Here is a 17,962-nt window from a genome sequence, read left to right on the forward strand (position 1 = left end):
TAGCTTCGCAGGTCGAGTCTGGAGCTTGCTATCTGAGTTTTGGAACTCTGATATGTATATATGTTTTCAGCTTTCTTTTGATCTTACTTGTCCGTTTTACGAATATCCATACGAGTGTGACACAATTTTTTGTATATTGTTTTTGTTTAGCTTATCCTTCAAGGCTCCTAGATATGATTTCATCCAACTATATTTATGTACATATCCATTTTTTTTAGAGGTCGTAATACCTTGCCACCTCTGCTTTATGACTTAAGCGTAAGGCTCTGTGTGGTAGGGTGTTACAACTACAACAACAACAACAAAGCCTTGTCCCACTAGGTAGGGTCAGCTACATGAATCAAACGACGTCATTGTGCTCTGTCATGTATCATGTCTATAGAGAGACCACTTACAAGTAGATCTCGTTTGACCACCTCATAGATGGTCTTCTTAGGTCTTCCTCTGACTTTCGCTATTTATTCATCTTCCATCTCATCCACCCTCTTGACTGGGTGTTCTATCGATCTTCTTCTCACATGTCCAAACCACCTGAGACGCGATTCAACCATCTTTTTCACAATGGGTGCTACTCCAACTCTCTCCCATATATCTTCGTTCCTTATTTTATCCAATCACGTATGACCACTCATCCATCTCAACATCTTCATCTCTGCCACACTCATCTTATGTTCGTGCTCCCCTTCCCAACACTCCATACCATAAAACATAGCTGGTCTTATAGCGGTGCGATAGAATTTACCTTTAAGTTTTAAAGGCACTTTTTTTGTCGCATATAAAACCAGATGCACTTCGCCATTTTGACCAACCTGTTTGGATCCTATGATTTACATCCTGTTCAATCTCTCTATTATCCTGTATGATGCACCCAAGATACTTAAAACTTTTAACTTTTTGTAGGATGTTTTCTCCAATCTTCACCTCTATATTAGGGTTTTCCCTTCTCAGACTGAACTTACATTCCATATATTCCGTTTTGCTACGGCTTATGCGCAGACCATACACTTCTAGAGTTTTTCTCCATAAGTCCAACTTCTTATTTAGGTCTTCCCTTGACTCTCTCGTAAGGACGATATCATCAGTAAAAAGCATGCACAATGGCACATGCTCTTGGATGTGCTCTGTGAGTACTTCCAAGACTAATGTGAAAAGGTATGGACTTAAGGATGATCCCTGGTGTAATCCTATACCAATAGAAAATTCCTCTGTCCCACCACCTTGAGTCTTCACACTAGCTATGGCCCATCATACATGTCTTTAATTGCATGAATATATGCGATCCTTACTCTCCTTTTATCTAAAACCTTCCATAAAACCTCCCTTGGTACCCTATCATACGCTTTTTCCAAATCAATAAACACTATATGTAGATCCCTTTTATTACTACGATACCTCTCCATCATCCTTCTTAAAAGGTATATCGCTTCCGTGGTAGATCTGCCTAGCATAAATCCAAATTGGTTCTCTGTTACTTGTGTCTCTTTTCTCAACCTCTGTTCTATCACCCTTTCCCATAACTTTATGGTATGACTCATAAGCTTGATCCCTCTATAGTTTCCGCAACTTTGTATATCCCCCATATTCTTGTAGATAGGTACCAAGGTGCTCTTTCTCCACTCATCATGCATCTTTTTTAACCTTAAAATCTCATTAAAAAGCTTGGTTAACCAGTTGATGCCTTTTTCTCCAAAGCCCTTTTAAACCTCAATCGGGATATTATCAGGTCCTACTGCCCTACCATTTTTCATCTACTTTAGAGCCTATTTTACCTCGAAGTCTCGAATCCTTCGATAGTAGTTAAAGTTTTGATCTTCTTCCCTTGTGCATAACCAACCAAGGCTCGGAAAAGTCTTCTATCCCTCATTAAATAACTCGTAGAAGTAGCTCTTTCACCTTTCATTAATCTTCTTCTCTTGAGCCAACACCTCTCCATCCTTATCCTTTATGCACTTAACATGATCCAAATCTCTCGTTCTTCTTTCACAGCTCTTTGCGATTCTATATATACCTTTTTCTTCTTCTTTCGTGCCCAAAGACTGGTAGAGACCCTCATATGCTCTTGTTCTTGCTTCACTTATAGCCACTTTTGTCTCTTTCTTAGCCGCCTTGTATTTTTTCCAGTTATTTGCGTTGCGGCATAAAGATCACTCTTTAAAGCACTCCATTTTTATCTTTATCTTTTCTTGTACACTCGCATTCCACCACCAGGACTCCTTGTCTCTTGGTCCTATTCCTTTAGATTCACCAAAATTTTCTTTTAATGTTCTTCTAATAACTTCTGCCATCTCCCTCCACATCTCTTCCGTGCTTCCATTCCCATCCCACTTTGCCTCCTCTCCTACTCGTCTTAGGAAGCTTCTTTGTTTCTCACCTTTCATCCGCCACCACCTCGTCTTTGGGTTCTTCGTATGATTTCTTTTTCTCAACTTTTACTCAATGCAAAAATTCATGACGAGCACCCTATGTTGTGTTGTCAAACTCTCTCTCGGGATAATTTTACAATTAATGCAAAATTTCCGGTCGACTCTCCTTAACAAGAAGAAGTCGATTTGAGAGCTTCTCATGCCACTCTTATAGGTTATAAGATGTTCGTCTCTCTTTTTAAAACATGTATTTGCGATGAGAATATCAAAGGTTGAGGAAAAGTCCAAAATAGTTTTACCCTCGATATTGATCACCCCAAAACCATGGCCTCCGTGAATACTCCCATACCCAGTCACTTCTCTCCCAACATGGCTATTTAAATCTCCTCCTAAGAAAATCTTATCTCCCAAAGGTATGTCTTGAACCAAACTCTCTAGATCCTCCCAAAATATTATCTTGTGTTGTTTGTCCGAACCCACTTGCGGTGCATAGGCGCTAATCACATGGAAAGCACCTCCCTCCACCACAAGTTTGATACAGATGATCCGATCTCCCACCCTCTTGATATCCACTACGTCCTTCTTCCACTGCTTATCCACAATAATTCCAACCTCATTCCTATTTTTCACCTTTCCTGTATACTAAAGTTTGAAACTAGAAGTATCCAACTCCCTAGCCTTCGCACCAACCCATTTTGTTTCTTATAGGCACATGATCTTAATCTTCCTCCTTGTCATGGTGTCCACCACCTCCATGGACTTTCCTGTTAGAGTGCCTATGTTCCATGTCCCAAATCACAACCTTCTGTCGCTCCGACCTTTACCTTTTACTTTGTGAACTAACTTATTTACCCTCGTTCGTTCACGAAAACGCGAGAACCATTGCTCATTTAACACTACATCCAGACACCAATGCAGCGGCTCTTGCTCATTTGACACCGTACTCGAGTCATACAGCGCGTTGCTTCCAGGTAACGACCTAGTTTTAGCGCAATAATGTTTTTGATTCATGTCATGAGAATTCAACTATATTTTTATGTTGGTTGTCAAAGACCTAACACAACTCTTCTCCCTTATTCAGATTTGGGACCGGCTATGTACCACAAATGTAACATAGGCAGAGTTAACTTGATAAAATTACTAAGACAAAATTAAAAGAATATTTAATATTTATTATTTTTCTAAATAAACATCTATTTAAAAATTAAGTTAAAATTTAAAATTAGACCCTTGTTTCATACGGAAGAAATATATATATATATATATATATATGTGTGTGTGATGTGGTTCAATTCTTCAACTCTCAAGTGGAAATTAACAGGGAGAGGATGACTAAAGAAATGGCGTGGTTTCTTTTTTCAATTACATTAATATTTTAATGTGATTATTAACAAAATTGTCATTAGTATATTAAAATTAATTATTATATATTTCATACTAAAAATTAACTTTAATATACACATCATATTACTCAATTGCAAATTAGTTTTAGACCGACAAACTACTGTATGTTGTGCCAATTATCAACAGGACACAGAAGATTGCCATTTGTCACGTGAAGACTCAACCACACTATTTCTGTAGGTTTGAATATTTATAACAATCTACACGGTAGCATTGACCATTAACTTAGGTTTGTTTTTCTTCTTTGAAACGTGCAAGTAGGGATAGCAATGGGATTCCAAGAATCTCTTTCGTCTTTGATTTTTATTTAGTAAAATATCTTTTGTTTGTATTCTATTTTTATCATAGATCATTATTTATTTTTTTTGTTAGAGAATCAAATATTCACAGATATAAATAAATATTAAACTTTATTTTTTTTAAAAAAATTAATACAATTATTATAAAATACAATCAAACACAAATTTAATTAATTAATATACACAAAATATTCAATATACAAATTAAAATAAAATATATAAATTTAAATAATTAGTTATTACAAATTTAAATATTATACACATCATTAATTTATTTTCTTATAAAACTTAAAAAAATATTAAACATACACTTATATAAAAATATTTAAATATTTTTTAAAAATTTTGTGAATTTTTGTAAATTAAGGCAAGTACCTTAATTTCCGTCCGCCTCCTTTTTTTTTTTCAAAAGTTAATACCTTTATTATAATCAAATAGTTTAATTACAATATCCAGACAATCAGAAATAAACATATACAATAATAAAAAAATTAAAAAACTCAGAAAGAACAATACCAAGCTAAAGTATTAGAAATTTAGAACAAAACGGTCAAATTATTCTTTTCTCTTTAGTTTCGGTTGCTATGCCTCCCAAGTGGCCCAAATTCTTCTGCAAATGTTAGAGCTTGGGATAGAATTTTCCAACCTCAACTATGCAATTTTCAAAAATGAGAGTTTCTGGACAACCAGATCTGTCATAGAAGGTAACTCACTTGACTAATTTTTTCTTTTTTATCTCCTCTTCTTCTCACCGCTTCTATCAACTGACACCACCACTTGTCCACTCCCATGGTTCTATAGTCAGATCTCTGGGAATCAAACTTGTTACTGGTGATTGATTCCAGACTTGCACAACTCCCAGATAGAAGATCAGAATATGAAGGTGTGTTTCTGGTAGTAAAGAACATCGCGGGCACAAATTGAAGATATGAGGTATCTTCTCATAAAGATTCGTCTTCACCGCTAGTCCTTCATGAGCTAATTTTCATAGAAAGACCTTGATTTTTGGTTGAAATCGAACCTCTTAAATGCTTCTCCATAATTGTCTACTTTAAAATCTAACGTGAAGATTTTCGATAAACTTATGGCAAAATTTGTAAGCTACTTCATATCTCGTCTTCCGCCTTAAATCAAACAAAATTTACTATTTACATTTTAAAAAAGGATTAAACTAAACTAAACATAGTAAATAGTAATTAATTACATTTTCTTGTGCTAATATTCTTTCACTTTATTGCTGTCCTCTAGCTATATTGTGAAGATGTGTTGTTTTTTTTTTTTAGATTATTTTTAACAAGCATCTTAAAAAAATATTATATAAAGAAATTCGTCACAAACATTTACGATAATTCATTATTATTATCGATAATATTCAAAAAGAGTGATAGTAGATATTTTAGATACACATTTATAAGCATTTCTCATTTAACAATATAAAAGCACAATTTTATTAACGAAAACAAAACTTTTAACGACACTAAATGTACATATTAAAAATTTCATTTCTTTTTTATATCCTTTTAATTACTATTAATTATTGGAGGCATGCTCTGTTTAGATTGGGACAATGGAATTGCCATGGTCTTCTGGGGGAGATGCTGAAGCCCTCCTGAAAATTGAGCCAAGCTGAACTCCATTATTATTATTATTATTATTATTAGCGGCGGTTGAAGAACCGTTGTGAGAACTTTCAGGTCTTGGTCCTTTCTTCTTTGCCTTCTGTGCCCAACCAACAAGCTTCACTTGTAATTGCTCATCAAATATTGCCTTCTTAAAGTGAGTTCCCATCTGCAAACATCAATGCAAAGGGGCCTTAATTTTGAATTTCAGCAAAAAATTAGGTGTAAATAATAATAATAATAATAATAATAATAATAATAATAATAATAATAATAATAAATATTCTTTCCAGTCTCTCACTATTTGTTCAAAAGAAAAAATGTCTCTTTACAATTTGAAAATTTTTAATTGATCTACAATTATTTAAATAATTAGTCTAAACCGTCTTTGTCATTGGTCTAAAGATTCCTAAATCCTAACATATCAATAAGTCACTGTTTACAAGACTGTTTAGACCAATTATTTAAATAGCTAAAGACTAATTAAAAATTTTCATAATTGTGTAATGTTTTATCCTTGGAACAAATAGTCTCTTTCGGATAGAAAATAAAATAAACTCAAAACTCACCTGTGTAACGAGAGCATAGAGTGGGAGAGTGCTGTAACTACATAGAAGCTGAATAAATACCCTGCAACCCCCAACATAAAGAATTGATAAGAATATAGACTAAAGAGAAACAAAAAAATTTCAAATTCAAAATGACACACTCAATAGTGATAATATGATATCATCACTTATGAATTTGATATATTACTACTATTTTCTTTTGATGTGAGTCTTTTAAAATCATCCTTAATCCTCATTATTTTATTTTTAGTAATAAGAGAGAGGAATAGAATATTCATAGAAAATGTAAATTTTAAAATAACATGTAAAAAAATTTTAATTGAAAAAAATTTAAAATTTTTTGTCACTCATCAGTCACCACCGAATTTTGCGTAAAACATCTGACAATAATTGTTATTATTTTTTAAAATATTTTTTATTATCATCAGATTTAGATTGGAATAACTCAACAAAAAAGTGAATCTATATTATCGTCGGATTTATTTAACGATAATATTATCAATTTTTTTTGTCTAATACAATCTAAACAATAAATAAAATTTTCATCGAGTTTTTATTAAAAATCCAACACTAATTTCAACGGTAATTAGCGTTTTTCTTGTAGTGATTATCAATTAGAAAACAACAATATTCTTAAGAAGTAACAAAGTATATATATTATATTTACCCAATAATGAGCCTTGGAACAATGTAACGAACTTGACCCATTATACACGAGTCAAACCCATAAGTAACCTGAGAGACACAAATAATGTTGATAACGTTAAGAAAAAAAAAATAATAAATGGTTGTGGAAATAAATGAGTGAAGAGAGTAAGTACCCAAATCCAGAAGAAGAAAGCAATCTCAAAAGCATTTTGGAAAAGGATGAAGTGAATCAAGAAGAGAACAATGCGAGGTCGGTGAAACCAGAAGTGATCATCAGATGGTTGAACCACCAATTCACCTTCAATGGCTGCATGCTTCTCTGCCACTTCATGTGCTAATTGGGTTATTACATGTTCCAGCTTTGTCCCTACCGCAAGCAGCACCTGTTATATCCACAAAATCCAAATTATATTAAAAAATTTTCAAGTATACTTCTTTCAATTATTCGTATAAGTAATACTGATGTTCCAGTAATTTTAGTCGTTGATATTAATTATATATATTTTGTTATTAAGATCAATGATTAACCATTGGAGCATGAGTATTTCTTAAATACTTGAAAGTTGAAACACATTAAATTGAGATATTTTGGTTTTGGTCGGTGTAATTTTATTTTATTTTTTTTAGTTTTGGGTTTGAAAAAATCAAAATATTTGGTTTTGATTAAGATAGTTTGTTGTTTTGTTTGTTTTTAGAATGCTAACATTCATTGAAGATCATATATATCATGTTAGGATTTAATTGTGACAACTTAGGGTTAATAAAGCAATTTCTTTTGAAAATTTTAAGAATAATAAATGTTTAAGGACCAAAAAGAAGAACAGAAAAGAAGAGGATACTAACAATGACAGGGATGAAAGCGATCCAGAAATATGTATGCCAACCTGGAAGAGTCAAACAAGAGTTTTAATTAGTGACTAAGAACATTATAAGCAAAAGTACATTAACCTTTTTTTTTTAAATATTATGTGTATTTCAAAAATTTTCCATTGAATTAGTTATTTCGCATATTTTAAATGTATATATATTTTTTTAATGAAAGTCTTGGATGCTATGTAATACTATAGTTAAAACTCCAGAACAGGATCATTTAAAGTGATAATAATAATAATAAGTTTTGTAACATACCATTGACATTAAGCAACAAGAAGATGACCACAAAGATCCAAAGATACCAACTGCAGCAACCATAATAATTATTTAAATATTAAAAAAATCATGATCAAATTTACATACAAATTAAAGAGCTAGCCCAAAAAGAGAGAAATTTGATCATTAACTGATAATATAATAAAATTAATTAATTTACTAAGTTATTGTGAAGAAGAACTATACCTTATACCAACAACTTTCTTGAAATCATCTTCAAGAGCACGAATCATATACTTGTGAAAATTAAACTTTGGATTTCCCCTGCAGTGGGTCTAAAACAGAGACAAACACAAAAATAAATAAATAATAATTCAAATATTAATTTGGTGCTTAATTAATATTTAACATGGTATGCTAGAATCTTACCATAATAAAACCAAGCCTCAATGTCACATAATCTAATTTTGTCACGGATCCAAAAAATTGCTTGAAAAAGGATTTCTGAAAGAAAATTAGCAACAATAATGTTAATAGAAACAAGGTAAAGGCCCTTAAATTTAATTTCTAAAATGACTAATTTGTGAAATTTTGTGTATGTAGTCCACACTCTAAACAAAATTAACAATTTTTAATCCATCTAAAACATTGATAATCCGAACATGAATTCATGTAACCTCTTGATGGGAATCAAACGTGAAAATAAAAAATAAATATATTTGAAAGTGAGATTTAATATGATAGAGACCAATGGGTATATAAAACCACTGTTTAGGTAGAAATAAAGTCATCAAGCTACCCATGTAATTAAAAAGATCAGAAGAAAATGGTTAATTTACATAAATTACATTAAAAGAGAGTAGAAGAAAGTGGTTGGAATTTGAGGGTTTTGATAAAGACAACTAATAAAAAGAGTTATCTTATCTATACATAATTAAATATAAATTCTACTAACACTTAACCAAACCAATAATGAAAAATAAAAACTGTGTTAGATAAAATATCAAGCTAAACTTTAAAAGGATGACAAATTAAGTGGTAGTTTAATGAACGCAACATAAATGCTATTCTTACAACTTATTCAAACACCACTGCAAATAAAGTTAAATCTTCCATAATTACGTAATTAAACCATCCATAATTACCTAATTATGTAGAGTTCAACTAAAGAATTAATTTTTTTAATTAATATTTAGTCAACTTTTTTAACAAAAATATTTGATAACAAAAAGTAACCAAAACAATTAGAACTTATCTTATTTAACATTTATTAATTTTTTTAGAATGAATAAATATTAAATAAAATAAATTTGGCCTTTTTTGTTGTCTCTCTAGCATTAATTACTATACTAAACTCCAACTTCTCCAAAAATGAGATTAAAAAATTAATTTTATAATATAAAAAATTGGTTAATATTAATTACTTAAAAATTGGTTTTTTTTATATTTTTCAATTATGCATATGCGATATATCATATGAGGAATCGTATGAAGTTGAAATTCAATTTCTACTCATTAAACTAAGAATGCATAATTAGTGCATGAGATGAAAAAAAAAAACCATGTGACGAATTTTTTTTTTAAATATTTTAGATCAATTAATCAAATTGCATTTATGAACACATAAAGTTAGATATATATTCTAAACACTTTTCTCCAGTAAAGGAGAGTTATATATATAAGAAACAAATACGGCATGTGTGTAGATATACATATTTTATTTACATAGCTTTTAATAGAAGCATGAAATCTATATGTCTTCAAGGGGGAGCAATTTCAGAGGGTTTAACTTGACATTAGCAAATTTTTATTTATTTTAGAATTTAATTTTAATATATTATGTGTAAGATAATTTTATACGTGTATCTAATTATGTAATGTTACATCAGTAAAAACAAATGTGATTGCATAACTGTATAAAATATTTTATACTGCATCAAAATTAAATTATTTATTTTATTTAGAGATTAAAAAACATACCATCCATCCTAAAATAGCAGAATCTTTGCCAAAACCTGTGAAACGGTCCCTTATAAATTCATGTTGATGAACTTCAGTCACCATTGGCCTTGGTTCCAAAACTATGCGTTACACAAATTTCATATAAAGATTAGTAAGTCAACAAATTAAAACTTCAAACAGAATAATAATTTTGGGAGAAAAAATAAAAGAGATGCACAAGAAAAATATAATTTGTAAAGTTATTAGCTTTTATAAAGTGGGATTAATTGATTTTAAACTTGAAAGGCATATATACCAAAAGTTAAAACAAAATATTCTTCATATTTTTTCTTTTCTTTCTTTAAAACTAGAGATTGCTTTATTTTCATGAGTTACACATGAAATACAATTTGTAAAATTATTGTCAATGCTTTTTATGGTTTAAGAAATCAGAAAGACAAACTTTTATAAAGTAGGATTAATTTAATCATTTAATTGATTTCAAACTTGAAAGGCATATCAAAGAGTCAACACGTTAATGAGATCATTAGAAAAACAGAGAAATTAAATTCAATATATATATAATATAATTATATAAGTGATAATTTTAAATATGTTTTTTTTGTTTTTTTTTTGTTTTACCTCGTTCTGAATTATAATTTTCTTTTGCAATAGCGTCTTCCCAGTTCTTCCACTGTCGTATCTATAAATGAAATGGCATTTATTGTTAATAGAAAAGAGGTATCAACAAATTAAATAGAGTAAAATAATAAATTAAATTTAATAAATAGATACTCACTCTTAATCCTCCAAAAACTACTGTGAGAACACAAAAGGTTACATGAACTATAGCTAACACAAAAATGAAGATATGCAAGTGATGAAGTGCTTCAATGGACAATAGAGGCACCTTGCCCTGAAAATAATAATAAATAAATAAGAATTAAGAACAAAAAATTTTCTAATAAGAATGAAATTGAGAAGTTTATTATATCTACAATATGAGAGGAGATAAAAATTGTAATAATACCTTCCGAGCGCAATATCCAGTTTGGGACCCTGTTTCTGCTGATTTGGAAGCTTCTAGAAGGTGCCTGAGATTTCCAGAGAAAGAGAAAAAATTCTGAAAATGTGATGTTGTTTTTGTTTCTTCTTCTTTATCCTCAAATTTACATGGAAGCATGTGGTGTGTCCAATGCTCTGGCACACAGATTCTTATGATCCCATTTTGTGTTACCGTCAGAAGCAGAGATATAAATCCCATCAGCATCAACTCTGAAACAATAACAAAATTAAATTCCTTATTTTTTTCTGATAAATTTACAAATTTAGTAAAAAAACCTGAATTATTTAATTTGACAGCTAGAATTAAATAAAAAATCATGTATCTATGTATAAATATTTGAAATTATTACTAATTTAAGGTAACTTAGGCTTAGCACAAATTAAAATACGAGTCAAATAACATTTATTGTGCGATGAAGTTAGTTAGTAATTCGGAGAAGAAAAAGAAAATTGAGTTGTTGAAATGATAATTAAGAGAATGGATGTGATGATCGGAGAAGATTTGAAACCTTCTTTGACTTTGAGGAGAGCTTCAAAGAGTGGCTTCTGGTTCTTCCTCTTAAGAAATTTTCCGGCATAGTGAAGAAGACGCTCGGCGAGGAGGGAAACGGCCACGATGACGGAGCAAACGACGGCCACAACCCACGTCGGAGTGAACTCCAAATCGTTACCTTCTTCCACGCCTCCGCCGCTCATGCTGGCAGTGATTTATGATCACTTTTGAAATTTCACGACACCAAAATGCTTTTGTTCGTGCCACCACTGCAAACTTGCGCCTAATGCGCTCTCTGATTCTTGAACTTGGAATTCAATATATATATATGAATTTAATTATGTATTTAATTACATCATGTTATTGTTATCATAAAAAAATATTTATATTAAGTATATATTAAAATTAATTATTAAAAAGTGATTAATTTTAATAATTAATTTTAATATATAAATAATATTTTTATAAAAAATTATTATTTTTATTAATTATATAAATAATTATTTAAAAAAATTAATATAATTATATAATTTTATAAAGCATTTTATAATATTAATATATTAAAATTAAAAAAAAATTTATATAAAAAAATTTTTAAAATAAAAATGTTAATAAATAATAAAATAATATTTTAATTATTTTCAAGTTAAAATATTAAAATTTATAGATAATAAATATTATAAATATAAAGGTAATTAAAATATTATTTTATTCTTTTACTAATATTCTTATTTTGAAAGAAAATTTTTTTTCATAGATAGTAGATACACAAGACACAACGACCTTGACCTTGCACGTCTATTGGGATTCGTTTTTTTAATTAATTAGTAGATTATTCATTATTGTCCCTTCCTAGAGTAAAGACTCTTTCAATTGGAAATGGTTTCGTCCACGGGTATATGTTACTGTGAAAATTCAAGTGGCGAATTCGCGTAAAGTTGGTAGTTGAGAATTATTAGATAAAAATTTAATTAAATTAGTCAAATTATCTAACGACTCTCAGTTATTAATTTTATAGTTAAGAATTATTAGATAAAAATTTAATTAAATTAGTCAAATTATCTAACGACTCTCAGTTATTAATTTTATATAAAATTGACTGTACCTGAGTTTTCACCGTATATTATATAAAAAATGTTAGGGGCATAGATTGAGACCAAAGAGAATAATAATTTTGTCAAAAAAAATCATAATTATTATAATTTTTGTTGCACAAACACAATTCTCTGTTTTGCGTTTTTTGTTTCTTCTCTCCTTGTTTTATTTTAGTGGGAGAAACAAAAAAAATAGAAGAAAAATAAAGAAAAAAAAAACATAAAAAGAAAGAGAAGATGCAGGAAAAAACATAGAAAATAAAAATGGAGACGATAAAAAAGAAAAACAAAAGACACAGGGTGCACATGTAAAAAAATTAAAAAAGGTGAGGTATTTGAGCGAATATAAATTCGTATACAATTGTCTTGTATAAAATTTACCATTAAAAATAATTAAACATCAATTTAATTAAATTTATATAATTATTTAACTATTTTTAATTATCAACAAATCTCCACCATGAGTTTATTTGTCTATAAACTTAATTTCGTTACATTTTCATTTATTTTTATACCGAGACCTATTGCATTTGATTTAAGTATTTAACTACGGTATGAACATAAAGCATAAGTGTGATAATTGAATTTTTTACTACGCGGTGTAGACATGGATTCGGTCTCTTTGAACGAGTAAGGACTAAGGAAACTATCAAGCCACGTTTTCTATTTGCAAGTTTTTTAAAACAAATGGTAATTTAAAACAAATACTGGATAAAAATTTACTGAGAATCAGGCTTCTTCTGAGGAAACTTCCATCCACATACACTGTACTCACTATTAATTCGTCAAGAGAAAAAAAAAGTACATACCTACTACTATTACTCATCTAAACAAAAAATATTTTGTTAGGTAAACAATAATTTTTATAAATAATATAAATAATAAATTTTAAAATTTATTTAATAAAATAAAAATATTCTATTTTTAAATTATTTTTTAAATTTTAATATTAAAATAATTATTTATACACATAGTAAATTAAATATTCAATTTTTATTAATTGTGTATGAAAAAAAATTATCTAATTAAAAATAATAAACATAATCATCTATATATTTATTAAATTAAATATCTAATATATCAATTATTTATATTATTTAATATTCTCATTATCTATCTATACTTTTTTAAACAAAAAAAAATCAAACCACAAATTTGATACTTAAAAGAGTCTTCTGAAGTTTCAAATTATGACTTCATGAATTATTGGCACTATTATTGTAGGGTTCGATTTTTTATATCTTAAATTATTCATCCATGTATTTGTTTTAAAAGTTCTATAATATTTTAAAACTCAACCAATACCTTAGAGCGAGGTGTACAATATTCGATCCACCTTAAACTCGATTTGGATTCAAAATATATTTTTAACTGGTTTGAGTTTGACTTTTTTATGCGTGTTTTTTTTTTTTGAATTGAGTTTGGACCATACTTTACTTTAGATAAATTCGAGTTAGTCCAAAATCATGTTTTATGACTACAACATATATATATTTTTTAGTAAAATTAATAAGTAAATGTTATTTTTTAATTAATATTTTTATATTATATAATATTATTTTTACTTAATAACAATTTATTTTAGTATAAATATTATGTAAGTGTACTTATTTTAGTAAAACAAATATTTTATTTTTAAAATAAAGGATAAAATATTAAATTGGTTCCTACGTTTACGTTTTGATATAATTTTGTTTTAGTTCATAAAGTTTAAAATGTCCTATTTAAATCCAAAAAAATTTCATTTAGTTTTAATGTAGTTCTGTTGTGAAGTCAATGTTAAATAATTAACGTCATCGTTCCACCAAATCTTAATGTCCTTCCCTAAAGCAGAGGTATAAACTCGAGAGACACAGGATTAGCAGCGAATGTATCACTCACTTTTCGCAAGGAAGTTCACGGGTGGAGATGACGATGCTTTTATCCTCGTTAATTATTTAACATTGACTTTACGACATGACTATATTAAAGCTAAATAAAACTTTGTTGGATTCAAATAGAACACTTTAAATATTAGATACTAAAATAAGATTAAGTCCAAAAGTAGAAAATCAATGTCAAGGCCCAAAATGAGCCATGACGGGCGCTCAGAAAAAAAAGTCCCCTAACAAGCCTAACCAACTCAAATATAAGTTGAATAAAAAAGTTACAAATATTTTACGAGTTATAAAATAAATATTATACATTTTTAACGAAATTAGAATAATTAATAAACGGTTGGATCCTGCCTGTGACATATGAGCATATACATCTAAGAACTCGACAAAAATAGATACTCATTGCAGATCGTGACTCTTGATTAGAAAGTCTCACAGAGCCAAGTATTTGTTCCTGAAAAATATTTTTTAAAAAAGGGGTGAGTTTTGCAACTCTGTGACTAGACAGTATATCTATAATTCACATGAGACTATATAACATTATTATAAAAATAAGTTTAGTTAGAAACTAATAATTCATATGAACGAGTGAATTAATAAGGGAGTTCTCATACAGAAATCAAATCAAATAGTCCACACTTGGGTGGCTCCACCTCTAAGGGCAGCCCTTTCCTTTCGTGTGTCCGTACGGAATAATAGATCCAACGTGTGGCCTACACGTTAGGCTAGCAACGCCTGTGCTAGCTGAGGTCTGAGCCAGATGCATCTAGGTTAACGCCATAACCGCCGTTAATTACGATTTTCTAATACGAGCCTCCCAAACCAATTCAAAACTTATAATTTCAAATACACTCAATCTTTGATCTTTCAAATATATACGGTATCAAATCAAAACAAATAATACTTTCGCATCAAAATCCTTTTTAATCATATAAATTGTCTAATATACTTTACAAATTCAGAGTATATAAATGCGTATCAAAAATACTTCAATGTTCTAGAAATACATTTAAATATAATCTAATATTCTAAAATAATACAAAACTTCATCAAACATGTATACAGTCTCATGTGCAGATTGAAAATCTGAATTTCACAAAAATAAATATTTAGTTCTAATAAATCCATTATTAAAATCAAATTCAAATTTTTGTTGGTAATTTGTAAGTATAGTCATAAATTCAAGCATCACATATCAAAATAATTATAAATGTAAAGCCAAATAATTATAAATGTAAAGCTTACTCATAAATTGGTCCCAAAGGACTGAAGAGACCAAACCCAGAGTGCCAGGATAAAAGGTGAGGAAGGTTGAAGTAACATGGAATGAAAATACAAAATTTGGACGGGGCGACAGAAAGTTGTGGCTGCAACAACATAAGCTTCATGTCTACCAATATACACACGAATCAATGGAGCAATGACAGCATCATCACTGACAGCCCTGGTAGCAACAACATGGGGCAACTACAGTAACAATGGCAGCGAATCCCATAACCTACGGTGGTTTAAAACTGAACAAAGGCAGAAAGAAAATAAAGATAGGACAAAGTCAATAATAGAATTTTACAGTAAGACAAGGCAGAACAAGATTAGTTTTACCAAAGAAAACAAGGGGATGGGGCATGAACAGCTCCGGTGATCCTCTCCAGCGTCGATAGTAAAGGACACAACAGAACAGCGGTGGTGGCAATTCTTCTCCTCTAGCAGTGACTCCCGCAACAGCACCACAAGCCTTGACGAACAGCAAAGAGGCAGGGCTCAGCCCCCGACGAAGCAAAGCAAGGGCAGAACGCAAAGCAGGCAGGCATGGGCTCTAGCAGCCTCAATGGCGAGCTCTGACGGTGGTAGTTGCTCGGCAGTAACAGCGGTATAGCTCTCTCTCTCTCTCTCTCTCTCTCTCTCTCTCTCTCTCTCTCTCTCTCTCTCTCTCTCTCTCTCTCTCTCTCTCTCTCTCTCTCTCTCTCTCTCTCTCTCTCTCTCTCTCTCTCTCTCTCTCTCTCTCTCTCTCTCTCTCTCTCTCTCTCTCTCTCTCTCTCTCTCTCTCTCTCTCTCTCTCTCTCTCTCTCTCTGACAAGACACAACAACGATGTCAATGGCGTCTCTCTCTCTCTCTGACAACGACACAACAACGATGTCAATGGCGATAGTAGGACCAAGTCTTGTCACGATCTCTCTCTTCCCTCCTCTCTTCTTCTCTTCTTCCAATCTTCTTCCGTTTCCCCCTCTTCCTCAGTTTCTTTTTCTCTCCTTTCTTTCTTTCTTTATGGTTTCAGATTGAGAGAGAGTGCGAATAACTAAGTAAGTGAGAAGTGTTAGTGCATATGTGTGAGAAGTGAGAGTGAGTGTGTATTTAAAATTTGGGTTAAGTAAAATTAAAAAGGAGTAAGGATATTTTAAAGATTTTAATAAAATTAGATAGTAGTGTAATAATTAAAAACTAAATGTATTTTAATAAAGCTATTATAAAAATATTATTTATTTATTAACTTGCTAATTAGTTTCTAATATGTACTTTAACATTAAATTAGAGATAATTCAATTAAATTCTTTTTAGTCTATAAGATTAAAGTATTAAATTTCAAATCTTAATTATTCAAAATAGATAATCAAATTTTTATTATTTTTAAATTATTAAAACTTTTAAATATTAAATAAAAAATATCTAATAATTATGAATATTATATATAAGGGTCCTAATAAATTTTTAAACTCAAAGTATCATAAAATTTAATTTAATTATTATTAATAAAAATATTTTCTAAAAATAAATTTCTAAATAAAGATAATAAATCATAAATAAATCATTATTTAGTTTGCAAAAACTTAAGTGTTACAATCAATGTAGTATATTTTATCCTAAAGTAAATTAACATAAAAATTAATACAAAGAAATGATTATTATTAGTATTATTATTATTGTTATTAAAATATATAAGTGTACTTATGAATTTTAAATTATCATATTTAATAAAAATATATATAATATAGCATGTAAATTTTCGTGAGAAAAAAAATAAATATTAAAATGGAGAAATAGCTTTGAATATCCCCTGCTCTCCGTTGTATGTAAAGTATTACAGCGTAGGACAGATTAGTGTTGTTACTGTCCTCGCTGATTCAGTAGCTTTATATATTGTATATATAGAGAAATAGATTGTGACGAGAGAAGAGTAATTCGGAGGTACGAGGGAAGTGTTTGAGATGAGTCGATGTCTCAATCATATATGAGCTGAGACATGTGAGAGACATATATGGATGTTTAATTGAGTTAATAATAGAGGGATGGGGTCTTGGGCTGTTGCCCTATATCATGGAATGGAGGATCATGATTATTACAACGGAAATTCACATGTAGTCGAGAATTGTTAGATAAAAAATTATTTAGATAAAGATGTTTAAAATATTTTTTAAAAATATTTTATAATAATTAAAATTTAATATATATAATTGATTAAATTGTATTCTTTTATTAAATCAGTTTAAATTAGTATTTTCTAT

At 29.6% G+C, this 17,962-nt stretch overlaps 1 protein-coding gene across 1 annotated transcript; it reads right to left on the reverse strand.

Moving 5' to 3' along the window:
- Positions 1-5,405: 5,405 nt before the first annotated feature.
- LOC112732289 (MLO-like protein 1) lies at positions 5,406-11,830 on the reverse strand. The gene is made up of 13 exons (XM_025780961.2): positions 11,507-11,830; positions 10,963-11,207; positions 10,732-10,848; positions 10,575-10,635; positions 9,972-10,072; positions 8,421-8,495; positions 8,238-8,326; positions 8,031-8,080; positions 7,746-7,786; positions 7,076-7,285; positions 6,922-6,989; positions 6,255-6,315; positions 5,406-5,854 (listed from the first exon to the last, which is right to left on the reverse strand). Exons 1-13 carry the CDS (start codon positions 11,691-11,693, stop codon positions 5,621-5,623), a joined length of 1,539 nt encoding a protein of 512 aa, XP_025636746.1. The 5' UTR covers positions 11,694-11,830; the 3' UTR covers positions 5,406-5,620.
- Between the last annotated feature and the right edge of the window lie 6,132 nt (positions 11,831-17,962).

This window comes from Arachis hypogaea, chromosome 2 (genome assembly GCF_003086295.3).
Source record: "Arachis hypogaea cultivar Tifrunner chromosome 2, arahy.Tifrunner.gnm2.J5K5, whole genome shotgun sequence".
Taxonomy (NCBI): Eukaryota; Viridiplantae; Streptophyta; class Magnoliopsida; order Fabales; family Fabaceae; genus Arachis; species Arachis hypogaea.

Bases quoted from the DNA above. Each gene is read 5' to 3' on its own strand.
- LOC112732289 (XM_025780961.2), bottom strand. From the start codon at position 11,693: ATGAGCGGCGGAGGCGTGGAAGAAGGTAACGATTTGGAGTTCACTCCG. The intron at 7,286-7,745 runs GTTAGTATCCTC...TGGATATAACAG, and splicing joins TCGCTTTCATCCCTGTCATT to GTGCTGCTTGCGGTAGGGAC. The intron at 5,855-6,254 runs GTGAGTTTTGAG...TGATGTTTGCAG, and splicing joins TCTATGCTCTCGTTACACAG to ATGGGAACTCACTTTAAGAA.